Genomic DNA, 27,642 nt, shown 5'->3' on the forward strand with positions numbered 1-27,642 from the left:
CAAATAGAGCAGCAGCCATTGCCATGAAGAATCATTAGCCTTAAAATGTTTCTCTGCAATGGGGAAATAAAAGAAATTCCCATGTATACCAGACCAAATCAACACCCGCTTTGGGATCTTCTACCTTTGGGAAGGACAAATATTGTACATATTATCGTATTATATTATTATATTACCATATCATATTATTGTACATCTTATCATTATCAGTTGCTACAGTTGTGGCCCCAATGAGAAGAATCAAAGGGGCTGAAGGAAAGCTGAGAAGCAGCCCTAAATCTAGAGATGTGTAATTCCTATTAGGAATGTACAGCTCTCATCATTCTGTCTTCAGCCCTTTATTCAAGCCACATCTGCTAACTCTAAGCTTAATCCTTGCAAAGCAAAAGCCATAGCATGAGTCTTCTGCTCTTTGCCATGCCCCTCTTTCTACTCAAGGAAATTGTAGCACTGCAAACTCCCCTTGATGTGGGAAAAACTGTTTTTTGTCCGATGGTTCTGTCTCAGTGAGAGAACTCTGGCATTCCGTTGATCCCAGTGAGGAAGAGAACATCAGCCGCTACAGATAAGCTACAACACCATCACCATTTATCCCCATATTATTACATTTTTTTCCCAGAGGTGTGAGGGACATAGGCTGTCATCGCTAATAAAGAGTAGGGATTACTTAAGGACTGAAATCTGGAAAAGGTACAACAGATAGTGACAATTTGATTCATCCAGTAAACAGTTTTCATACGAAGTATGTTGCATAATATATTTGTAGACAAAATCATGCATATGTAAACAGACATGGAGGTAAATAATGAGCTATAGAGGTGAGCTCCCAAAGTGATTCTATAGTCCTGAAAGTTTAAGCACAAGAAGCCTTAACTATAAATAAAAGAACATACTAAACCTTGAATTTGGCAGTCATATGATCTGGGTTGCAATAGATGTGGACTTCCATTATTCCACCATTCTATGGTTCTAGGAACACCGACAGTAACAATATTGTTAAAAAGGATAGAAACCTAAGAGTCATGACAGCCAGCTAAAAGAGCAGATGCTCTGTAGCAACACAGCACTAGCACAGTCCACCCAGCCTGCCAACCACATGAAGTCAGGGGTCACTGATAATGGTAAAATTACCTAGGGAGGTTAAAAAAGTGTAACAAATGGTTCCTTAATTTAGAGGGGTAATCTAGAACAAGATCAACAATTTTGTGTGTCACAGTGATCTGGGAATGCACAAAAATCGTTACATTCAAAACATGGTACTGGACGTTTGTCACCTCTCAGTGTAGCACTGAAACACACTTTATCAACGTAAATAGTAATCCACTATTAAATGACACCACATAAATGTGAAAACCATATCCTTGGAATTTTCTGTAGGTCATAACTTTTTGCCTTAAAACATACACAGAGCTCATTTTGTAGTCTTAACATTTTCAGTAACAGAATAAAAATACATTGAAGATGTAAACATTCAATAATAAATGCATGTTATCAATTAGACCCAGCTGCCCCAGCACCTTCTTGAATTCATCTGAATGCTAATTAACAAACACATTTTGTTCCCTGTGTTTCAGAAAAAAAATCACATGTGAGTGCACTGCGTCTGATCAGACTGATTCATTTTTAGATTGACTACATTAAAAGACAACTAGACTTGTTCCAATTTCATTCGAGTTGCTCAAGGCAGTAAAGCAGTATTTTAATCTATTAGAATTAAATAGTATGATATGCAGAGCTCATGGTAAGGAGAGTGAAAATTTTCTTAATGACTAGCAGATGAAAGGAAGCATGTATACGCTATATACTACGCTGACTCCTCTAATGCCCTACTGTAGAATACTAGAATAAAATGCATATACACAAAGAAAAATCCTTAAAACCTGGTTTTATCTGGTTCAAAAAAATTTTACTTGGAGGACATTAATATTAAAGAAACTTCCCTGTCCAACCATTCAGGAATCTGTCTGGCAGTCACTCTTGCATCACCTGAGCTTGGACCACGGCCTCTTTAGCGCTACACACCCCACACTTGAACAGTCAGATCAGGTGTCCTTGCCAGCTCAACCTCAAGTTTCTCACAACAGAGTCTCACATGTCTCAATCCTTAAAATAATTTCATTGTGGTGCAATGACTGACAAAATAACAACTTAAGATGGGCGCTCCAAGGACAGATCCCCAACATGGGAACCTGAGATCATCTCAGCTGATTAGAGCATGGTGCTAGTAACACCATGTCTGTGGGTTCAATCCCTGTACAGACCCCTTACTTAAGAACTGGACTCAGGGATCCTTTTTGGCACCTTTCAACTCAGTGCAGTGTGTGAGTCTGTGGGCACTTTATAACCTTATATACCCCTTAATACCCTTACTGTCTAAGCATGTGGAAATCTGGGGGTCTTTGACTCCTGCCATGTCTCTGAGTGTCTGTCACCTGCCTGGGTCACAGGTTCCTGGGACCTTTGCTATGCTAAGAGTCAGCAGTTCAAGGCTTCTCATCTCACCCAGAGCTCAACCAGCACCTCAGCTGCAGGCTGCAAACAGAACTTCCTGCACTGAATGTATTCCTCAACATTAGATTATTAACTTGCTGTATTCTATTTTTTTACCTATACTTTAATGCCTTTAAAATTATAGTAGGGCCAGTTAATCCCATCTGGAATATATTTCAGAGTGAAAGACTAATCTAATCCTTATTTATGGATTGAAGAGACAGCGGAAGTATTTGCATTGCAGCTGTGATATTTCACTTCTAGCATGGTCTACTTATAGTCATATTTCTACTTGGACAGATAATAATTTTCCTTCTTTTGCTTCAGTGAAGCTTGGGAAATGAATCAATTTCTGATCTAATTAATACAATCAACCCACAGTTGTTGTTTCTATATTTAAGGCTTTTGTTCTGTGTTTAGTTCCAGGACAAGAAAAAAGTGAAAACGAATTTTATAGATAATAGTTGGGAGCATCAAATCTTTATTGTAGCACATTCAAGAAAACACATGCAGGAGTTGTAGCTGACAACTTTATCATTGAAGGTTATCTTAATTTTGGTATGATTAACAGAACATGGTGTTTCTTCCTCATGAACACTTCACCTTAGAAAAAAAAACCTGGCAAGCATCCCACAAAAAAAAAAAAAAAAAATCACAAAATTACATTTACATACAGAAAGCTAAACCTACTGTGCCTCTCAAGATAACTAAAGCACAGCCTAATTAGCATCTTTTATAACTGACGCCCTCAAAACCAGAAGAAGTCTTTATTATAAAATGAGTTTTGGAGGGAACATGGAAGTTATGTGACCAATACACATGGGATGGAGTACAAGTGGTCTAGTTCCTAACAGAAAACTCAGAACAAATAAGTATTGCAAACAGTAGCACATTCAGAGTTCTTGCAGCATGTCAGGAGGTTCACTACTCAGAGCAACTAGTGTCAGAATACTCTGCAGTTTACAGAATGCATCTCATACCTTACCTTACCTATGATAAATAATTAAGTTTTTAATTTTCAAATATTTTTGGTTTGAGATTAAAATTTAAAAATACATACATACACAACAGAAACCATGTAACACAGCACTTTTAGAGCTGTCATAAGAAATTTCACCTTGCACCTCCAAAAGTCGATCAAAAAGTTTTGCATTATTTCTGAAAGCCCTTACCCTGAGAGTTTCAGGTGTAAAATTAGGTCGCTTAGGAAATAGTTTCGCCCTTAAGATCTTGTGGAATACACCGAAGTTAAGCAAGTTGCAATGAAATCCCTTGCAAATGCATAACTGTGAGGTAATTCTCCTTAAATTAATGCTGTCATACCAAAGGTGGAACATAGTGGAAAAATAATTTAACTTACAATGTTGACATTTTTCAAATGCTTGTTTCAGTTTTAAGTTAAGTTACTCAAATACTCAATAGAGCAAGGAGATTTTAGTATCTACAGATCAGGCTCCCCAGATAATAATGTAAACCCACACAAATTTTGTTCAGTTACATCTATTTAGTTGGAATTAGTTAGGATCACAAACTGTAGTGTACCAGCTGCAATGACAGGATGATCTGCAAACCTCTAACTAGACACCCAACCTGTAAGCAGCCATCTGTCAGTCACCAGCTGAGAACTAGTGATACAGGCAAAGACTCCTATGTTCCTGTTGCATCATCTCTTGAGATGCTCAAGCATTCAGAGCATAACCATACCAGGCTGAACCAGACCAGGTGCATGTCAGAAGTGGGAAGTAAGCCTGTAGTAAAACAGGTCCCCTGCCCTAAGGCCATAGATCTACAACTAAAACAAGAAACAAAACTTTGCAAAAGTACTTCCAAAGAACATTGCTGTCTGGAGGGGTTCACATGGACAAATGCTTCCAAGTCTCTATATCAGTCTCAGCCCCAAGAAAAACTGACTCTTAAACTCTTTCCTAGCCCCAAGATGTGACAAAGGGAAAAACCTTTGCAAGAGGAGAAGCATCAGTGTGCAACTGCTCTTTACAAGTGCAGTCAACCACTGCAGATCTTGTCAATCAGCTAGTGAATGCCATGCCAGTTTAACCTCAGCCCTGAGAAGAACACTCCTGCCACTGACATTTGATAATATTTTCCCGTGTTATTGGTCAGTTCATTTCAGGAACAGATTTATGGCAAATAAACAAAATGTCCATGAACGTTTAATGGCATTCAAAGCTGAGGGGAGCAAAACCACCTTGTTTACCATAGGACGCATCTGTTCTTATGGCTGCTGTTGATCCACTGAATACAACCAAGGTAAGAAATTTATTAATATATGCCAAATCGTGACCTGCATTCCTGGAACTATGTGGAATACTTAGCAATGGCAGGGTATTTCTCATTTATTAATGCCACTGTAAAAAGCTGTGTTATGCCTGTGCCTTTTTAAATTTTTTTTTTAAATGTTTACCAGTCTAATATAAAATGAACTTTTGCAATGGGAGACATACTTCCTTCCTGGCCTTTGTACTTCAAAGACTCCTGAGGACACCATTAGTCTGTGGCAGACATATGATTGAGGAATGGAAAGAATCGTACAGGGAATGCAATTTCAGTTCCTGAGGACAGCAATTCAATCAATCATTATGTTCCTTCCATTTCATGGAATAACACATGACACCAAGCCAAGAAGACAATGGGAGTAAGTCACAAATATGTAACTGGAGAGCCATGCAGCACTGCTACTGTAACTATTTTTCCTATTGGTTTGACTACAAATCTTCCTGCCCTGTGAACTTACTGCAGCATTATGTCAAAAAGAAGTCTTGAAAGGCTCTCAAGAGGCCATCTTCCAAACAAATTCTAAAAAGTACTATATTTAATGCAAAACAATCTCAAGTGCTACTGAAAATCATTTCTTGCGAACTTTAAATTGAAATTTACACCTCTGGAGCAAAAGAGGTAATTAAAAAGAAAATGCATATGTATTACATAGGCAAACACTGTTAAGCAGAATAAATTATACCCATTCCATAAGACTATTGTTATATTTAGTTTGATGCAAATCCTGAGAACCATGGAGACTTACAAAGAAAAGGGAAAATACTAGAATTAGAAAACAACTTCATACAATTTACACTATTGAACAGCTATTTTATCAAATGCTTTGTCTGAATTAAAAGCTAATGCTAGATCCAACTGGTCAAGAAAAAGGCAAGACTGTCGGAATTTAAAGCAGAAACTGAAACCAGTTTGTAAAAAATGTTACAAATATAAACCTCACTTTATTAACATAATTTACTCTCTCGTAATAAGAACTTCATTATAATTAGGCTGAACAAGTATATCATCAACTTTAAAGAATTTAAAACTGGTCAAATAAGGAAGTTAAAATACTGAAAAGCATACCAGAAGAGGCTTCCAGTCTTTCTAATCTGCTGATCAACCAATCAAGAGATCCAGAAAATTGAGCACAGTTTTTACGATTTCCTCGAATCAGAGCCGCTATAGGGAAAAGAGAGTGAGAGAGAGAGAAATTAAATCACAATTATAAGTGCATTTGAATTTAAGTAATTCCTGTCTTCTCTTGTCAGAAATGATCCAGTAAGACACAGTCTTAACCTTTAATTATTGATGTTCTAGGTTTAAATTTAAATAATATAAGTGACAGCTAGAATTCAGCATAAGAAATACCTTTGATATCAAATTGACATTTATGGAATTTGAATTATTTTGGCTCTACAATCATCCCAATAATCCCTACAAAATGTTCTACATGAAGAAGCTTGTACTTACACCACAGAAGTCAGCTGCTACTATAGAAACAACTTTCTGAAAAACAGTATTCTTGTAATGACAGAAAACACTGCAAAAGCAGAGTGTGAAGCAAACAACATAGGTGATGAATGCAAATTATTTTCTACTGTTACAATATATTTGTTCAAGAGTAATAGGAAGTAAAACAAGATAGATGTCTAGGAACTGTTTGCTATACTTTTGACAAGGTTGTAGGGAGGAAGTAACTATTTTGAATCTGTTTCACCCTCATGCTTTAAGCCGAAGATTGAAATAGACTGAATCATGCACTGACTTGGTGGGTACAACTGACCTGAAACCTCCCTGAACACTACAGGCACCCACAAGCTTGCCCTGTCCTGGATTATGTGCATCTGCAGGTACACACACAAGCTCTCAGAAAAGCAGCTGCTCTACTCCAAGAAAGAACTGAGGCACAAAGATTTCTGTTTGGTGTGTGTGGAACAGCACAAACTTAAGATTGTTTTCCAATATCACCAAAAAATTATTTTAACCTGAGGTTCTCTGACTATTTCTAGCAGCAGAGACAGTTGATCCTTCTAAGAGGCAATGGCCTCTTAAAATCCATGTTTTGTTGTTGCACAAACTCACTGTATTATATTGCAGCTATGTTTTTATGCTGCTTTATTTATAAAAGGTTAAACATAGAGAACTTATTGTCAGACTTAAAACATAAATAGGACATGAAATTATCTGCAAAGAGGAAGAGCAATGTTGGAGCACTGGCAGTTCTGTAAACTGGCAGTTTCCTCACCACTTTTCTGATGAGGAAAGTCAAACCCTAATAGCAAAACAAACAAACAAAAAAACCACCTTTTACTTGCTGTATTATATAATAGAAAAAAATATGAACCCTGAAATATTACACCTTTGTTTAATTATGACCACAGTTATTTGAAAACACTCGGGAACCATAAGAGGGGGAACATCTTGTTAAAACACACAGACTAGAACTAAGGAACACCTGTTTCTGACTGACTTATTTATTGACTATAGGTAAACCACACAATCTCACTGTGCTTCAGGTAAGAACATGAAATGAAGGCATTTGTTCAGTACTTAACACTTCACTAAAATTAACTTCATTAGCAGCAATGAGACACAGATGGTTTCATAAATGCTGCTCAGCACAAGTTTGTGAAAGGTTAGTCTTCACTGGTTAAAGCTGTGCATTAAATTAGGCACACAGACACTTAAAACTGAAAACAAAAAACATCCTACAGTTGCTTTCCTTATTGCCTAATACTCTGAACAAGACCAGCATTCAGTTTTAAAGAAATAAAAGCTATAATGTGGTCAGTCAGACATTGACATCATATCATTGCATATACTCCTGGGCATTCTTTTGCAATGCAAAATGATCTAGTATGGATTCACAGGGAATGTGTGTATTCATAACAGAGAATGGACAGATGCTTTACTAGATATCTGTCAATTATTTTAAATTGAAAGACAGTAGACTTAGATTGAATAGAAGGGTGGTTGTTTTTGTAATCGGGGTGGCTGGACCAGTTGATCTTTAGAGGTTTCTTATGACCCAAACCAGTCTAAGATTATATTATTTTTATATATGATAATATCCAGTCTCAGCATCTATAAACACCTTCATTCTCATCATAGTGAAATACAACACAATGTCAATGACATGACAAAAGACATGAATTCTGGCATCACAGTTTACTTTTATTTATGTGCAGACTCAAAAAACAAAGTACTGTTTGCTGAAGCAAGACTGAGCAAGCAATATCCATTTGTCATCCATGTAATTATTGTACAGATCCAGCATTACTCAGAACAGCGCAATGTACAAATTCATCATAGCCAGATCAAAACCAGGCTTCCTAAGCATTAGCTGCCAGAAGATAATACAGTTAGAGAAGAAACATCAGAGGGCAGGAGGGGCACAAAGTCTGGAAAGTCAACAAAAGCTTGTATGTTATTCTCATCACTACAAATACGTGGAAGCAATACTTTGCACAAAACAGGCAGAGTCTTCAGAAGGAATTTTCTAGCCTTGCCAATTGGAAATCAAGCCACTACTTCCTCCAATCTGCACTGTGCTTTATGTAACAAGAGATAAACTAAACTGGAACAAAGAATTCAACTCTACCCTACATCTATGAATAACCAAACCACAGAATTTTACACTTCTTCATCTACCAGCTACACCCCAAAAAGTTGCAATTTGATTTCATGGAGATGTTAACTCTCTGAATCTAGTCTTGATACTTTTAGATGTTTATAATTCCTGACATAACGTCTTTAATTGATTGCTAATGCATCAAACAACTGCAAATGCAAAAATCTTGCTTAATTTGTATTCTAAGTTTCTGCACAGTAGAAATTCCTCTGTACTACAACAGTTACATACTTCTTTATTCTTCACTATTTTGAGCTAAAACTATTCAAGTAATCCATAATATCTCTTACCTAGTAATTCGTACAAAGAATTCAGAATAGATTTCCATGCTTCTCCAGCTTCCTTCCCAGCTACATCTGCAAAGTGAGCTGCACTGCTGTATACATTCAAGCGATCAATACATTCAAGAACAAGGTTGATCATACCCTAAAAATAAAAAAGCTCATATTGTCAGAGGAAAAAGAAAGTATTTTTTGATGCAAACACAAAAGGCTTTCACAAACCTAAGTAAACAAAACATGAAGGACAGGATATGCAAAACACAAGAATATATGCGTGAAGTCAAACAAGCAATCCCAACAGAAAATTTTCCTTGATGGAGGTAATAAACATCTGCCATTTAGGATATCAAATTAAAAGAAAAAGTAACAGTATTAATGACATAATTTTAGGCATTATTTTATTCTGGAGGACGTTTAGGCATCTGACAAAGTGTAGGCAACTATTATTACCAGAAAAATAATACCTACTATTAAACAAAATGCTTAGAGAATGCTTAGCAAACCAAAACATTCTTCAACATCATGAGATTATAATAGATAAAATAAGGAGAAAAATATGGGTAGAGTTCAAGGCACAAGGTAATCTAATTTTATTATAAAGGGAAAAAGAAGTAAGGCCATAAATGTATTTCTTCAAATATGCAGGAAAAAACAGCAGATCTAGAGAGATTATGAATGTAGCAAATAGTATGACTCTTATAGGATAAAAAAAAATAAAACACTGCAAGCATAATCCATATTAGATATCAACCCTACAGATACTGTGAAAAAATACTTGCAGACAACGTAGAGAAAAATCAGGAGTAAAGCTGAGAGCAGTACCTCTTCTTGGAAGAGGTTCTGGCGATTCTTCAGTGCTCGGAGCCTATTTTGTTTGTTTTCATGCTCCAAATGTTCATCAGGGGGGTGAAAGTAGCCAATCAAGTCCTGAAGGCTCAGACTGACTGACTCGATAGGCAAATCGATGGTGGAAGACTTCACTTTCTTGCTGAGAGAATCAAGGCCCCTGCAAGAAGACACAAAGTCTCCTGAGAATTGAAAATTCATTTACTTTATCATTCAAAGTCTTTATTTATTTAAAGGCAAAGTTTGTTTAGATGACAAAGCTCATTTTCTGACAGCAACTTGTCAAAATGTCTTCCTCTGCCCATTCTCCATTTAACAACCTACCCCTCCCTTCCCAAACAAAACCTGAAAGCACGAAAAATGTTATTTCAGGATTTTTTTTTCAAATCAAAAAAAACACATTTTAATATCCTACCCATGGATGTAGCAGTTTCAGAGGTGGAGCAGAAGATGAAGAGAAGTTATTGCAAACCAGTACAAAGCATCATGAAACCAGAATGGACACAAGTTAGAGACCAGGGAGGAAGGTCCACATTGCCTATGGTGACTCTCAAACACATCTCTAACCTGTTCTTATGCCCTTTTCAGTGTGGAAAGATGCAACACTTCTACACGATCTGTCTCAGCACTTCATTAGCCTTATAGCTTCCCTGATAGCAAATTCAAGCTTGGCTTTGCTGAAGTCTATGAACATTCTCTCTTAGAAGCAGAGGACTGACTCTTCTCATCCATGTTACACCTGCCTCTTGCTCAGCTGAATCCCTTTGCAAATAATGCAAAGTTTCAAAAGGATAGCTACAAAAGTTATCTTCAAAACTTAACTTTTATTGTGAACACGTTATCCAAAGCGCTATCTTCCTACTGACTTCATGAGGAAGAACTGGAGCATACACTTAAAAGAATAATTTTCATCCTCCTCAATTCAGCTTTTACTTATTGAAGTAACATCCTGCCAAATCTAAATGGCTAAACACTGCCTTGGACTGCCTCCACAAAAATCTCCACTGTAATTTAGCAATACCTTGATTTGTGAAACCTTACCATTAAGTTGCCTTTCTCTGTCTTTATCTTTTATGGCATTCTTAGAAGCTTCTATGAAGGTGTATTATTTACAAAGGGACTTAGGGCATGCATTTCCTTTGTATTTCAAATTTTATACTGTAGACAATTCTACTGATGGGTGATTTTGTCCTGTGTTTTTTAAATACCTTTTTATATGTTTTTCAATAAATTGAGATGCCTGTGTCTCTGTCTGTGCCCTTATTTAGGACACAGTGGGTTCAGGTCACCATCTCCCACACTGTTTATTTTCTTGTGACAAATGAGTTCTTATAAAATTCTTATCATTCCATATAGTCTTACTGCATATCATTCTTTTTCTAATGCAAGCTACACTGATGAAAGGGCCTTTCATAATTTATTGAAATCACAAGCATTTGAGAATTAGCATTTTATCAGGGTTATTTAGGAAGATAAATGCAAACTACATCTATCTGACAGGACTTTTAAACAGCTAATTATTAACAACATTTTTCATGTTTCAAAATATTAAAGAAACAAGTAGCATTAAAAGAGAATAAATAAGCAATGTGAGGATAGAAAGAAGGTATCATTTTCAAGGAAGCTCCTTGAGACTGTGAATTTCTTCAGCAATTTGTGGTTTTTACAGATCTACAGTTATACCGTTATCTCACTCTTCCAGGTTTTTCAAGGAAGATCACCTTTAAAAACCATACTTAGAAAAGAAAAAGCTACATGCACCATATGACTTAAAGCAAATTTTGGCAAGGAAAAATCTCTTTATGGTTTGGTTACATTTTCGGTATGTTTATGCATTTAAAACAAGATTGATCAATAAATTAATGTTAGAAGACAGAAAAAAGTTGACCAGTATCTGTCAAGGTGCTTATCTACTAAAAACACAAAGAAGTGACGTGAAGTCCAGTTTGAGAAATGTTGATCTATTCTTTTCTGAAGGATCTGTTGTGTTAATGGCAACTTCTAACAAAACTGAAGAGAAAAACAAAGGAAAAGTGATGAAAAGATTATTTTAAAAGCAGACCTTATGAACCTGTTGAAAAGGAAGACTGTACTACGGATGACACGTGCTGTACGGGATTCTTCATTCTGAGATCTGGACAGTGTTAAACCATCATCCATGTGCCCTTCATGGTGCATTATCGCCTGAAAACAAAAGCAAGAAGCACTCACTGCAAAATGACACATTAAATAAGAAGTCTGAAAATTCACAGAGGAAGGCAGGCTAGGAAATTATGAAGTCACATACAAAAATAACAATTTTATTAAAAACAGATAATTCCATGGTTTAGTTTCTCATGCCCAAAGACACACCTGTACTGAGCCAGTAGGTTTAGTGCCATAATAATCTCAAAGCCACAGCTTTTGTAAACAACATACTTTATATTTTAAAATAATAGGTAAATAAAATCTAAGGGATTTTTATTTGGTTGGTTGTTTTCATCAACATTCAAAACACTTCCTTTATAGAGCAGCAAATCCCTAAACCAGACAAGGCCATAACATGTATTCATTACTGGTCCTCATTTCTAAGGGCGTTAGTGGCTTTTTCAGACTGTGTTCCAATAACTTAAAGTTTTTCATGTCTAGTTCTCCTGGCTCTGAAGGTATTCAGTGCAATTCACATAAATATTTTAAACCTCTGCTCTAACTGTGTAGTTCTGTAAAACAGTCATAGAAAACACTACAGTGTTAAGTTGCAAAATAATCTTTTCCCTACTTCGTGATGCTGAGCTAGTATTCAGATTGGCTGTGATTATTCTATAAATAAAGAAATCTCTCAGGACTTGAATATTCTAGCCCGAAAGGTAATACACTTACAATGTGGAAAAAATACTTCAAACTAAAAGTCTCAAATCAAGCTACATTAAAGAAAGGCATCTTAGCATATTCTATAGGTTGTTACCAATATCTTAGCTTGAAAACAAATATATCCAGATTTATCAATATGGACTTTGTCAGGCCTTCAGTTTAAGAGTTCAGTACAACACTTAACTTTTCAATATGTGACTGAAAAAACACACTCTTTCATCTGGCAAGCATGCTTAAAATACTTGAAATCTAGAAATTAGCTGGTTCGCGTAGCTCTCTTCGTTTCCCAACCCCCAGCCCCACCCACCATATCAGTTTGTGAGTGAATGAAATGCATTCCTATTTACAGTCTTACCTTCCGCTGCAGAGAACCCATCCTTACAGACTTTGCATCAGCAGACTGATACGTGAGCCATAAGGCTGTATCTACATGTTGTATGAAGCATATTGAATCCCCATACTTTATTTCAGGTGCTCCCATTCCATCTACTTCTTTTCTTGTCCCTATGTCCAACTTTTCCTGTTGAAGAAAAAAAATGTGTACACGCACAATAAGCAAGTGTTCATATCTGCATAAAACAATAAACATTAGGAAACTGTCCACAGCAGGACCTAAAAGAATATTTGAGATCCTTCTTTAAATATATTACTAAAAACATGGGAAAATGTTAACTTTTAGTTAAAGACAAAGAGAAATCCCATCCATGCAAAAACCTAGCCTGGTACACTAGAGAAGTCATGTGTATTCATTTCACCTGCATAAGAAAGAACTAGGATCATAACTGACAATATAAATCATTACTGAAACAAGAGCTTACAAAGCAACCCCAGATACATTAACTCCCCTAGCTGAACCAGGCATTAACCTCCACAAGGTTTTTCCTGAGCATTTGGGGTTTTTATCTGGCCTTGAAAAGATGAGCTCCACCCACCAATCACTGAGAGATGGCCTTTAATCTGTCACTGCCCAACAAAGAGCACAGTACTTCTGGAAAGAAGCAATCCACTTCTGCATGACTGGCCTGCAAACTCTTAATGGCATGACACCACATCATTCCAGCTGCTGCCCTGTAAAGACAGCAGTTGTTTCAAGAGAGGAAATGTAGTATCCCAAACAATGCTAGATTTTGTGGCTTTAATTTGAGGCACTTTCCCAATATCTAGTCTTCCTAAGCACGAACTACCTCCGAACAGACTTCAGTGTGTGGACAAACAGCCCATGCATCCTGTTTCATGGCAGATTATCCACTTAATCTCTCCAAAAACATATGGTTCAACTGACAGATGTACCTTTGGCTGTACATTCAGTATGCAACAAGACCCCCTTAACCAAGTACAGCTTCAACATTCTGGGCTTCTCCTGATCAGCAGGAGATGACAAGAATCTTCCTGCAGCTACTCAGAGTAATGTTACAAATAGTGAGACAAAAAATTCTTGTTCTACCTATTTACAATCAGGGAAGATTAGAAGAATGATTACTTCAATACACACATGCCCGGACAATGTGGGAAGGCAGTTTTCACAGTAAAAGCTGAGAAAGATTGGAGTTTGTACATGAACCACAAACTAACTTATTAAAGGTCTTTTAAAGCATTTTTTCAGTAAAGGGAAATGTCCTGTAACCAGATTTTCAGACTACAATCATGAATGCATTTTGAAGCATTTAGGAAAAAAACAAAAGTACAATACTATGGAGGTGAAATTCTTATGATTCCTTTTCAGAACATTTAATATTCAGGCATATTATAGTCATCAATTCAGCTTGTTTTCTGATTGTTTCTGGATACAGATGTTAATTTCACTACCTAGTAAATTACTTTCAGCACTTCTTAAGTGCTGAAATTCCTATTAAAATCTTGTCCATTGATACATGGTAGTAACTGATTTATTAACAATCTGATGCCAATTACAGTTATTGTGTGCCTCTATTTCCATATTAACCCTTTATTTTGCTTATATCATTTCTCTGAATGTTGTATTCAATTCTTTCAAAAGCTATCACAAATAACCTGAATGTAGTAACAGTTGGAATTTGAAAAGCTACTTATGACATTGCAAACAAATGATAATACAGGAAAAAAAATTAGATCCTGATTTCAAGTTTCAGCTTTTTGAATTCTCTTTATAACTATGAGATACTGTGAACACATACTGCACTTCTACATTGTAAGATTTGCTTTTTTTCAGGTCTCACAATTTCTGAAGATGTGAATACACATCTTAAGAAATTAATTGGAAATACACAAGAATGCTCAAATTCTCATAAAGCACTTTAAATAAGATGAGGAATTATTAATTTATAATATTTTGACATTTTTTGTTAAAAAACTACTAGCTGTAACAGAAAGTGAAGGGGTTTGAAACTGAAATCTTAATTTCAATTAGAATTAAATTTACTTGGCATAAAAATTGCAGCGCCAGCAATTTGTTGAACAAGATCTCTGCTCTCACTGATGTAAGCACACTAACAGCTCTGCATGTATGTTTAAAGTCCAGATTGAAATCAATCCCATTCAAGTGAGCTCTGTCCTTCAAAATAAATATAGTAGCCAGAAAATTATTAGTGTCAAAGTTGAATTACATGTAGGAGAGAAACAGAAGACTAGAGGATGGGGTAGGAGCAGCAGGCATTACACCATTCATTTGGGAGCTTCAAGACTGAGCTTTTTGTCAGAGTGAACAGGAACTATAAATTGTTTTATAAAGGGGAAGATTTGAATGGAGTGCTTGGTTCATATCAATAAGCAGCAGGTAGTTGAGAAAGTACATATCCTGAACCAATCTTGTTATCTACAGTACAATAGTTCATCAGTGAAAATGACGATCTGAAAAATATCAGAAATCACCATGTCACTAATTAATAATGGTGCACTGGCACAGATATTACGTGTGCAAGTAATGTGCAAGTTTCCAGCCACACTCTTACCACATATGTAACCTGTCATTACTCAACCATCTGCTAATTCTACTTGCAGCATTTTTACAAAGAAAACCTTCAGTTTTGTTTGTAGTCTAGACCCATTCTCAGCTGATCCACCTCGTCTAAACAATGACCTAAAATCTTCATTTATTACACTGGACCAAACAGCAACAAGTGGGTTTCGCAACAGTCTGTAAACCTTCTCAGGAATGCAAAACAAGAATGCATTGGAAATGAGCAGGCTTATTGAACAATAGGCCAGATTTTCTCCAGAAGGCTGCTCTCTTCGTAAACAGGGTTTATTCCACACATACAAGAACACAAGCTGATCTTCCCACTTCTGTTGTGGGCTAAGTGAACAAAATCTTTTTAAATGGTTTCATTCTAATGTTGAAAAATTATTCGATGAAGCCTCACCTAAACCATTATTTCAGTCTAATGTTTCTGTTTCACTAGTTATAACATTCCAAAATAGATTGCTTTGATTAAGGCTTGTCCTTTCAACTTCACCTCTTGTCATCTTACCTAACCCATATTCTCTGTGGCACACATTCAGAACTGATATTTTAAGGCCTCACCAACTGCAAGAAGCTAATTTATGGCTGCTTTTTAAGTGATGTTAATATAATTTCCATAAAATTTGAGAAGAAAAAGAGAAGAATAAAAAGAAGATGACATAAAAATACAAGCTATAACATTTTATTAAATTTGATGTATTTCTGTCCTCTGGAAAAGACTACAGACAGGAAAAGCAGCATTGGTACAGAATGTACAAACATTTCTAAATTAGTTAAAAGACCTTATTTCAGTGGAATAGTGATATTAAAACAATATTCTTTATCAAAAAGGATCAATACTGAGCAAATGGAAGAGAAAAAAAACCACAAAACTTGATCTGTACAAACACAAAAAACACTAAAAAGAGCCGTATGACTAAAAGAACCGTATCTTTGAGAAATAAATTGTAGATATCTGTGGACATCTTGTGCTGAATGAAGCAGAATTACTAGAGAGAAAAAAAGAAAAAAAGAATTTTCTGAATTTCAGATTCTTGAAAGGCTGATATATCTTGCATTTAATGATAATTATTAAGGTATTATATGATAACCAGAGGACAAAGGCTGATTTTGAGAATTAAAACTGAAGTGACTGTTAGCCCCTCAGAAAACCCTTATCTTCTGAGTGCTGTTTGGCAACACACTCTAATATTTTCAAGCTTTCACAAAAAAAAGGCCAAAACAAACAAACAAGAAAAAACCCCTTTCGCTTTCTTCTGGGCTATTTTTTAAATGAGGTACTGGCAAGCTAACACTTTTAAGATGATGAACCCTTGCAAATAATACGGTATAAAAAATAAATGTTGAGCCTCTATATTTGCATGTGAATCTTAAGGTTTGCAGGTGATACATTTTCAGCACTATCTCTGCAAACATGAAAGCCTCTTTTCTTACAGAAATTGAAGTTATTACTCACATGCTTGAAGGAACTGATCCTTTAACACTTTCCTCTCCCTTGTTTGTTTTTGCCTATTTAAAGCTAATTTACTATTGTGCAACAAGTGGCAGCTTCACAATTCTCACTTCTTTTCAGCTACTGCAAGGAAGAATTATGACTGTGGCAAAAAAGGGGATGAAATTTCAATAAGAAAGACCTAGCCACTTGAAACACTCACAGGTTTTAATGCTCTGTACTCAGTGAAGAAGTTTAGGGGCTCCCTCTAATCCATGAATAATTTTTTTAGGTGCTAAGTACATACAACAACGTAAGTGAAAGTGCGGATAGTTTGTTCAAATATACTCAGAGGAAGAGACCCTAAATCTGCATACCTCATTCAAAGAAGCCTTTCTAGCAATCCTATGATTTGAAATTTTTTTTTAATAGTCTTTCCCAGAGAGTGAAGGTACCTAAAAATTTTTAATGCCGGTAGTCTAATAAAGTAAAACATGCCACTCCTATAAAAAGTCCAAAAGCAGGAAACTGAATCACAGAATGGGTCAGGTTACAAAGTACCACACTGGGTCATCTGGTCCAAGTTCCCTGCTGAAGCAGGGTCATTCTAGAGCACATGACACAGGACTGGACTGCATCCAGACTCAATCCATCCTCAGCAAAACAAACACTCCTCCTCCTCTGTGGTATCTCTATAATTCCCTCCAAGCAAGTAATCTGTTAAAATTAATGTTGATATCCACAATATTTACATGAAATGTGATCTTCAAGACTTCCAATTAATTTGAAAATCCATATTTAAACAGCACTAATATTACCATTTTCATGTGCTGATTAGCTTATATACCCCCATTAGCTTAAAATACTCTCATTACTTCAGTTGATTACCATAACAAGTTTCTACCTGCCTCAAAGCCTTTTGTATCTGCTCTGCTCAGCATAGGATAGGTTTGGCCACTAAAAACCAAGTAAATGTTAATCTTTCATTTTGAGCATGGCAGAACAAAACCATTTCAAAATATAAAACCTCAAAATAATTTCAAATGAGACTTCCAAATTCAGGCTGGAAAAAAAAATTAATAGTAGAAACTTCAAATACAACGTAACCTAGTCTCCAAAATACATGTGCATATGCTACATAGAAAATACAGACAAACCACCTTATCCATTTCAACAACAGACATTCTTTACTGCTAAAAATTCTTGCCTTCAAGTATTTTTTTGACTAAATAAACCCTGTAACAGTAGAGCACAGTATATTGTTCCATTCCTTCTGGAGCAATCCTTGCTGACTACCCATCTTGAAAAAATCAGGAAGTGAATTATTTTATCCCTCTCGTTTTCAAGTGTTGTTTTCAAATCTATACCAGCTACAACAGGAAATTCCCAATATGGTTGCACTGCATTGCCCTAAAATATTTAAGCATTTCTATGACTTTTCCAATTGGTTTCAAAAAAGATACATTTTCTGGGTGCCAAAATCATCACCTGAACTAGTCTTTGTTATCAAGGTACAAAAGTCTATGTATCTGCTTTTGGGTATCTTTTCTTTTCTTATCTTCCCAGGCAGGGAAATAATTAATAAATATATAATTTAAATGGTACAGAGAAGATATTGAGGAATTCTGTTTACTGCTACTTTGTATTTTAGAAGACAGTTTTTTACAACAAGAAAGTTATTGTTGGAAAGTTTTCAGAAAAAATGCTACAGGTGAAAAGTATGAGAAATAAAATATACTTAAGAATTTATCATAATATTATTCTTAAATGTTTACCCACTACCAAAGTACTGGTTTAAACTTGAAATGCTTACTGAAGCTGTCAAAATGAATAGTCAGACTCTGGTAACTTCAGATTAGCATACAGTAAAGTATCTGCTAACAGAAATCCTCAATTTAATTTCAGTAACTCATAATATTATGTTTTCCTGCATTAGACAACAGATATAAGCAATGAAGCAGAAGAAAAGTTAATCAGAAAAACAAATTAGAAATTAATATACTGCTCAAAATTGGGTGAGTAGTTAAAAAAACCTTCCAACTCAATCAAAAAAGCAACAAAAAAGAAACAAACTAACAAGAAAAAAAAATAAAATAGAAAGCCACAAACAAACAGCCAGGCAGCAATACATAGAGAAAGTATTATAAAAGAAGCTTTCTAGTTATTGATTACACAGTATTTTGGGGTTTTTTTTTTAATCAGTGTAAAGTAGAAGGCTTCAATAATTAATGCAATTACAACAAACAGAAAGTACCTAAATCTTGCTTTCTAAAGACATTGGAATTATTACTAGTAATTTTAATGCTGCACTGAGTCCATACCTTGGAAGACCGAAAACAGAATGCTGTAGATTTTACATCTGCCTTCTCTTTGTCTGTAAGAAGAAGACTCTTGTCATCCAGGAGACTTAAATATTTTCCTGTTGTTATATGCCTTAGTCTGAATGGCTGTCCCCATCTAATGTGGCTGCCACTCCACCTAAGAGAGTCCATAAAAAAACATTTATAAAAAAAATATTTTAATTACTGGCAAAAATATTTTGAAGTAAAATACATTGCAAACTAGTTGCTACTAAATACAAAATTCGCATCTTGTAGAATCAGCAAGAAAGTGGCTACTTCATGGTTATCCCCTAGAAAACGATTCTAATAAATAATCTTAAGGTCTTCTTTGCACAGTCTGCCTTTGCTCAGACTGAATTCCTCTTGAGAGAAGGTACAGACCGCCTACAGAAAAGGAGGCTTATGTTGTACACAAAGAGTTTAGATCTGCCAGTTCCCTCTCCAACATTTCATCTACCAGCAGCTGCCATTCTTCACTCTCCCAGAGATCTCTTAGCAGTCAGTAGATTTCAAGAACACTTTAAATGTTGAGCAAAAATAAAATGGCTAAAGACAAAATAAGCAAATAGAAAACTTTCTAAAATAAATACAAAAACTTATTAAGCAAAAAATGGCCCAGATTCTTCAAATTCTATAGAAGAAAGAAAGGCAAAGCTTATCTAAGTTCCCCAAGAATTACTCAACTTAAAATACAGGTCATAGGTTTCCAACTTCCTGCCCTAAACTGGAAATTAAGCCCTGATGTTCTTCCTGTTTAATTCCTGAAGATAAACTTGTGTAGGGGTTACTAAGGAGTATGTACTTCACATAGGCTTTTCAGACTGGAAAACTGTCACAACTAGGATATTTTCCTAGTCTTCACAGAACTTTCTTCAAAATATCTTCATAAGTTTGCACTTCAGATATGTGAATGCTGCATTTTGGAGAGGAAATCATGGACTTATTCTGTATACGTATTACGCATATGTTTCTGTATGTATCCACATGGAAGTCTGAAAATCCCTTAAGTTAGTACTTATATAGGTTTAAATTAAATAATTTTCATTTTCCCTGACACACAGATGTAGCAGGTTAAAGCACTTATCTATTTAACACCCATACCCACTTGTTTAAATGTGTCTTCTTTAGAGTTGGCCATACCAGATGCAAAGTGTGCAAAAACAATCTGGCAAACATTTTCAAAGTGCAGTTTTTAAAATGATTCTGTTTTGCAACAGGATTTAATACACTTCAATGATTAAACTTCTAAACCTTTTCAGTCATTGGTTTTAAAGAGAATGGAAGAATAAAAATGTTTTCATCATCAACTATTTTCTTTTGAAAACTAGAGTCTCTTCTGTTTAAGTTGAGGAAGCTTTGGGGTAGAAGGAAATATGGAAGCTTTATATCTTAGAATCAGGTTTATCTTTTTCTATCTTCTGCACAGCAAAATCCATCTACTCCACACAAAAGGACATCTGAGTCCAGTGTTCTATCATAACTTCTGTTTCTCTAGTCAGTAAAACGTCAGGTGATGAATCTCAGCTATTGTGTTGCCAAGTCTGGTAAAATACATCTGTTTTGCACCTTTTATATTACAGGTCATGCTGGGGAGCTGCCTTTTCTCTTGTCTCATTCAATTTTCTTTTGGCCCCAGTTGCTACAGAACATAAGAAAAAAAAATGGTAGTGTAATTGAGCCATGCTTCTAGTTTGTGCCTGCAGGATAGGAAAAATAACAATTCATGTGCACTTACAAAAAAACCCTTTTGAGCAGGAAGTATCTTATGAAGCCATTTCTAACTACTAAAAATATTTTTTGCAATGTGAGAGCATGAACTCTGCCTTTTGGGAAGGAAAGTATTGCTGAGCAATAGTATTTGGTGTCCCATGGCAGGGCATCCCAAGGGCATCTGTCCATGTACACTGCCCAGGCAATTTTTTGAGAGTTCTCCACTTATGAGCAGAGTTGAGGAAAAAAAAAAAAAAAGTGTTCATTTAGAAACGTAAAATTCACATAGGATTATATCTGCAGTCATACTGGGTAAGACTACAACTGGTTGGGAACTTCAGGCATGCATTACACAAAGCTACAAATCAAACCATTTGCATGAATATTAATGGACAGCAATGCAGCACTGAATGTATATAGCAATTGGAATATCCTACAGGAAAATAGGTTGGTGAGGGAAGTATAAGAGAGAGTGCTAATCTTAGGGCTTGATTTGGTTCTTTTTTTCCTGGTAAGAAAATACTGCTTTTAAAAAAGAAAGATTACTACTCCCTTTGTAGTAATTATTTTGACAGTTCTTACCATTTCCTTCAGTCATATATGTTCACATGTTTAGCCTTCAAAAGTTTGCATACAATGCCTGTCAAAGTGATATATATGATGGTCATAACAGAAACCTGTCATTTCCTGGATCCCCATTTTGCTGTAGTACTGCTTATTAGGGAAGTAAATGTCATGGGGAAAACAAAAAGCCAGAGATCCTTCCACAGTTTCATTGTTGTTCCCACCATCTCAAGGTCCATTTTAGTCCAAAGGAAAAATCTCACTGCCCTACCACTGATATTTAATGTCATCCTATTAATAAAATGTACACAGAGAAAACAGCATCACTGGAGCGTAACCTTTTCATAAGTTACTATGATTTAATCTCTAAAAAGCAATCATTTATTCCTCACCAGAAACTTTATCACAAGCACATATTGTAATATGCTTTAAATGCAGTTTTACACTGCAATTACTTTAACAAACAAGGCACAATTCCTTACTATTGCTCCAACACTACCAATAATGCATGACTGATTTTTTTCTTTTATTTTTTTTTTATTTTAAAGTATTCCAAATGGCTTAAACAAGCTGAGGGAGGAGTGTCACATGGGAATTTTATTTTAAGGAAACCACTTCTGTTTTTGTCATTTATGTGATAAAAATGTAAATTGCGAATTCACTGACATCTATAACAACTTTAAAAAAATAATCAAAACACACACTCTATAGGAATTTGTTTCATATTTAAATAAAGTCATGTAAAGCATATCTAAAGGATTGTTTTAGTTTTATTCATCCAGATTTATAATTTGTTTCATTTTCTAGGATTGTTTTTGCTATACAAAAAGCGTTCTGCCAAATGTCCTTTTTCTGAGACAGATTTTACTTACGCAACTCTTAGAGTCTCTAGTCGCCAAAGGGAACGAGCATGAATGGACACAGCACCACCTTCATAATGAACAGTTCTGAAAACCAAGCAATGGCACAGACTAAATGTTCAGCAGAATTCATCATCATGTGTGTTTGTTCATTTAACCACATCTCTCATTTTAAGATTGCCAAAACAATTGTTTCACTTGTCAGATTCAAAGGTTATTAGATTCAAAACCCAGTCTTGTCAATCAAACCTTCAGACCTAGTTATTTAAATTCTGTTATAATTGTCCTTAGCATCCATAATTGTGATATTCATACTAACAAGGTTTATACAGCATCTGCTTAGACATTTTTCTTAGTGTTTTAAGGATGAAGAAGCTAGGGGAAAAAAACAGTATCAATAACCTGATAATTACATTTCTAGATTCTGACAAAAGGCAAGTATCAAATAATGATTAAGATTTGTGATCACTGCATGTATCTCCCAGGAAAGGTAATGTTTTCTCAGAGCTTATACTGTTAGAATAACTGCAACTTATTACACTGAATTTTGAAGATGTACTTATTTAGCATTTTATTTTCGTACCGTAACACCTAAGATAGTACGACAACCACACTGACACAGTCTTCACACATCTCAGATGCTAACAGCTTCCTATTTACAAATTTTACTATGTAATGACCTCTCTAATTCCTGCATATAACAAGAAATCTAAATATCTCTAAAAAAATGTAAATTAAGCCTTAAAAAGATAAGAGTTTTTTCCTCCATTATTTTACACAGAGATAAAGTATCTATACTGGATGCACAAAATGGTTAAGACCTAAGGTCACCAAAAGCCCTGAGTAGATAACCCTGTTTTGCTTCAAAGTAAACACTAAGGAAAGTTAGCAAAGGCATTCTAAATTTAGGGAGCAATTCTTTGTATTGTGTCCTGCCTGTGCCTGTATTTCTGCCCTATGAAATAGATAGAATTTAAAAGCCTAGGCCTTTCCTTTGAGAAAATACATCCAAGAGTCACTTATGCAAAGGAGTGCTGTCAATTTGCTTATCAGATCAAGCATGTCAGGGGGGACTACCAAACAATGGCCTAGTTGTATAGATCCTGGAAGAGCTGATGGATCAAGTAAATGTTGTGAACTTCAGTCAAGATCAGGCACCACCAAAAATACCCAGCCACATAACTTTAGGGAATACCAATAAAAAAAATTGTTGGTATCCCCCACTCTTTGCTAAAACAAATTTTTTTGACAGCAACAGTTTTGGAATCAAGTACATACTTCTTACTAGGCTTTAGTTTTCAAAGTCCTCCTGTGGATAAAATACAGGACTGAATGCTTAGCACAGAGGAAAACCCAGAATTTAAAAAAACAGTTCAAAACCAAAAGAAATAAAAGATATTTCTCTGTACTGTTAAGCATACATGAAACTATAGCTGTGCGAAAATTCGTCTTGGAATGTAGTAAAAAGTATAATGGAAATAAACACTCCCATACACTGTGAAAGAATGAAGATGAATCACAGAAGAAAAAAAAATTAGTCCAAACACAAAATAAATACATCTCACTACAATTACAGACTCAGAAACACTGAACATTCATGACCCAGGTATAAACAGAAACTCTGGCACATGTTCCACTTAGCAAGAAGTTACAAGCGGATATAAATATGTACAACATTCACCTCTTGACCTTATATACACTATTTTCTCAAAGTATTATCTCAGCTATTTGCTGCAATGGTTTGTGATGTTAGGAGCAGCTGGAAGGTATTAGCAAGTCCCTCATTTCCCTCACTGAAGGAAACAAAATTCAAAGGCAATCTTATTTTCTGTTAAAATTTACCTTCATTAGTACAGTAAAATGCAATTGCTAAACAACCTTGAACTCAGCTATTTCTCTGCTCAGATATTCTCTCTGCACTTCAGGTATTTGTTCAAATTCTTCTTCTGCAGCTAACAGTCTGACACTGGATTTATGCAGCAACATCTCAAGAATAACAGACCAGATGTCACCCTGGTTGGTTGGTTTGGACTGGGAGGGTGTGGGTTGTTTTTTTGGGCATCTTGGGTGAGGGTTGTCAGTTTTTTTTCAAAGTTGAAGCATTCTGATTACATCCTGGCTTATTTCAGTATGAACCTCACTCACAAAAATGCATTTGGAATCCTTGCACTTGCATACTGCAAAATTAAATTTTATTCATCAGTTTGCAAGTCATTAACTACATGAAAAAAATCAGGTTGAAGCAAAGGCTTAAGTTCATAATAATGTTTCATTCTTAAGTTGGTACCTTTCTTCTTTTCAGAGATGAAGCTCTTTCTCACAATGGAAACCCCAAAGCTGTCACCAGTTTCTCAGCTTAATTATTCTTCTGAAGCTAGTTCTGGATTGCACATAGCTGTTGGGCCAGTTTAACATTAAAGATCTAAAAAAACCCCTCTCATCTTAAAAGAATGGCTTCTCATGGATGAAGTACTTTACTTTTACATGACTGTCTATCCATTATTTTCTTTCTCTGTTCATTTAAAGGGGAACTATCTGTTTTAGAATGGTCATGTAAGATGAGAAAATGGGAAAGAGATAGAAGAAATCCTAAATAAAACCATATGACTTGTTTACTAGAGGAAATAAGGATTTTAGGGATGTCTGTTAGTTCCATATGGATGACCAGGTATGGCAGCAACAGAGGGAGTAAAGGCTAAAAGACAGTAATAAAACTTTAAAGACGAACATCAAAGAGGCAGAAGCTGAGTCTCAGCAAAATAAGTTACAGCAGTCTGGAGAGGGACTGAAAGGGAGCTGGTGACTGGAAGGTTAGGGATCAAGGATCCCTGAAAGGAAGCACAATGAGAAACCTGAAAACTGGAATAAAGGTTGAAGCTGTGAGACTTTGAAACAGGAAAGAAGACACATTCTACAAAAAAATAAGTTAGTACAAAGCATTAGAATAGGGTGTAAGCTCCTGTGTTTTTAACTAGATACTGTCTTTGTTATAGAAATCGATAAAGATTAATAGAATAATATTTTGAATAAAAGATTTCTTCAATGAAGGGCAAGTCACTTTGCCTTTGCCAGCAGCATGCATGCTGAACATCAACCTAGAGCACATGAATAAGTTCATAACCCAGACCATCTCAAAAGTTTTGTGCTAAGGAATTGAAAGTTCATTTTTAGCTCTTTTCATAAAAATAAATTTATTAAACTGCTCTGAGATTGCTCAAACCAACTTCCTTAATACTTGCTCTATATATCACTATTCGATGGGATGCACCTCATTTCTTTTTATATACTTCTGATGACAATTCAGTGCTGAAAAGAAAGGAAGATTCATAACATCTGAATCCTTCTGGAAGTTGACACTAGTAAGTCATATCAGGTTCTGTTACTGCTAGGTCAAATGAAACATTGCTTTTAATGACAGGAAGAAATGCAAAAACATTCCATACCTAAGATTTACTACAGATTTACATTGACAGTGTGAAAAAAAAAGAGTTGCAAGGTGCAAAGAAGATGCACATTACTTGCCAAATGGTAGAGAAAATCTCCAGATTACAAAACCTAATTATTAAATTGTAGTTAATTCAAGTGTATAAGGAAAATACAAAGAACAGCAGGAAAAAGAGAGGACAAGAAGCTATGAGTGTTAGTCTTCCTCAAAGCTTGGGATACCTTGTATCTTCAGAGCCATACCCATCATATTAATTTGTGCCAATTTTTCTGGGTTTTTTAATGCATTTTATCCATATATTCTACATTTGTAGATTAAGTATATTAACCACCTTTGTTTCAAAATAAAATATCTATAAGCAATTCAGAACCATAGAGACTTTTCAGTTAACCTTTATTATAAACCTTCATCTAGTTAATTAGTTAGCATAATCAAGTCATTTTTTTGGTCTGACCTATGACTAAGTTAAATTTAAAACACCATCCTTTTCCTGACCATGTCAATCTATTTAATTTGCCTTAATCCAAACAAGAGCTGGGACTGGACGCCGCATTTTGTCTCCGACTCCGGGTTGTGTGTGCAGCACCACGGACAGCGGCACGGCCCCGGCGGGACCAGGTCCTGCTCTCCCCGGCTCACTCTCAGCCCTCTCCAGTTTTCCAAGAGGGGATGCAGAGGCAAAGAGAAAGTACACATCAAAAAGTCAGCCCCACAGCTGGCTCTATCATGTTGAATTACAATAATGAATTAATTACACAAGTTTAAAACAGACTACCACATGTCAACTCCCCTGGAGATCCATTATTGAATTTATATTCTTATTAAAGTATTGTTCAGCAGAGAGAGCAATCATGTCACTGAAATTCACTGACTAAAAATGGGAATTAAATGAGGTTAACATAAATTACTTTAAATGACAGTGTTTGGTACTGCTGAAGCAGTCCTGGTTGAAGAACCTGCAAATCCTAAGTTCCACAGCAAGAAAATAATTGAACAAATCTCAGTTGATTGGAAAGAATCAGGGCAACATAAAGAGCAACAGTGTACCTGGATCACACAAACTAATAAATCCAAATAAGATGTCAAAGTTCAAGCGAAAGAAATTTTTCCACTCCTCTCAATGACAGATAAGGCTGTTTCAGTTTGAAATATTAGTCACTAAAGAGCTCTACATATGTTTAAAAGCACACCAATCATTATTCAAGGCTCAAGCATTGTTTGGGGTGCAGGGAAATGGTTGTTGACTTACGCTGACTGAAAACTTTTGAGTTCACATTTCAGTCATAGATCATGCTCAACACAGGCCAAATGTTCTGATGTACAACAGACCTCATTATTTTGTAATTCCATGAGAAAAGGTGTCAGAGAATGGCATGGAAAATAAAAAAGGAGCTGGGATTGACTAAGTCATACTGATTTTCACCGTCACTTTGAGAGCCTGTCCATCCCTGAGACTAACACTAAGTGTTCAGTGTAATTACAAAAGCCTTAACAGAATATGTTTCACCCAAAGAAAGTCTCAAAGGCAGGAATGGTAAAACTGCTCCTGAAATTAGGCTTCATTTATCCATTCCCTCATGAAGACCTATTTTGAATGGATGGTTTGAGAAACTGGAGTCTGCTCCAGCCCAAATGATACTTTGAAAAGCCAGGAGCACTTTTCTCTCTGTCACAGGTAATTGCTTTCAATAATGAAATATTTCTGCAGGGTCCAGACTGCACTGCAGTCATCACTTTTAAACACATACTGCAAATCAAAATGCAAATTAGTTACAATGGGAACACTCATGGTTCTTTTCTAGACTGGGAACTATGACTGTCAGAGCCCTACTTCTGTGAAGTATTTAAATTCTAGAAGAATATGGTGGTATTATCAAGAGCAAGCCCCACAACCCAATCAAAAAAATAAAAGCCCACCATGAAATTTTGATTACATACTTCAATGCTGCCTGCCATTAGCTTTTTTGGGGACTTCT

General features: G+C 35.7%; 1 protein-coding gene across 1 annotated transcript in view; it reads right to left on the bottom strand.

Annotated features, from left to right (window-relative positions):
- RYR2 (ryanodine receptor 2) overlaps nucleotides 1-27,642 on the bottom strand; it is a 286,628-nt gene that overhangs the window by 177,182 nt on the left and 81,804 nt on the right. The window contains exons 12-18 of the mRNA XM_062489006.1: nucleotides 22,234-22,308; nucleotides 19,067-19,223; nucleotides 12,731-12,895; nucleotides 11,588-11,709; nucleotides 9,502-9,685; nucleotides 8,689-8,824; nucleotides 5,851-5,946 (exon numbers count right to left, since the gene is read on the bottom strand). Of these exons, the coding sequence (XP_062344990.1) occupies nucleotides 5,851-5,946; nucleotides 8,689-8,824; nucleotides 9,502-9,685; nucleotides 11,588-11,709; nucleotides 12,731-12,895; nucleotides 19,067-19,223; nucleotides 22,234-22,308 (935 nt within the window). The remainder of the gene's footprint in view (nucleotides 1-5,850; nucleotides 5,947-8,688; nucleotides 8,825-9,501; nucleotides 9,686-11,587; nucleotides 11,710-12,730; nucleotides 12,896-19,066; nucleotides 19,224-22,233; nucleotides 22,309-27,642) is intronic.

The sequence above is a fragment of the Cinclus cinclus genome, chromosome 3 (assembly GCF_963662255.1).
Source record: "Cinclus cinclus chromosome 3, bCinCin1.1, whole genome shotgun sequence".
Taxonomy (NCBI): domain Eukaryota; kingdom Metazoa; phylum Chordata; class Aves; order Passeriformes; family Cinclidae; genus Cinclus; species Cinclus cinclus.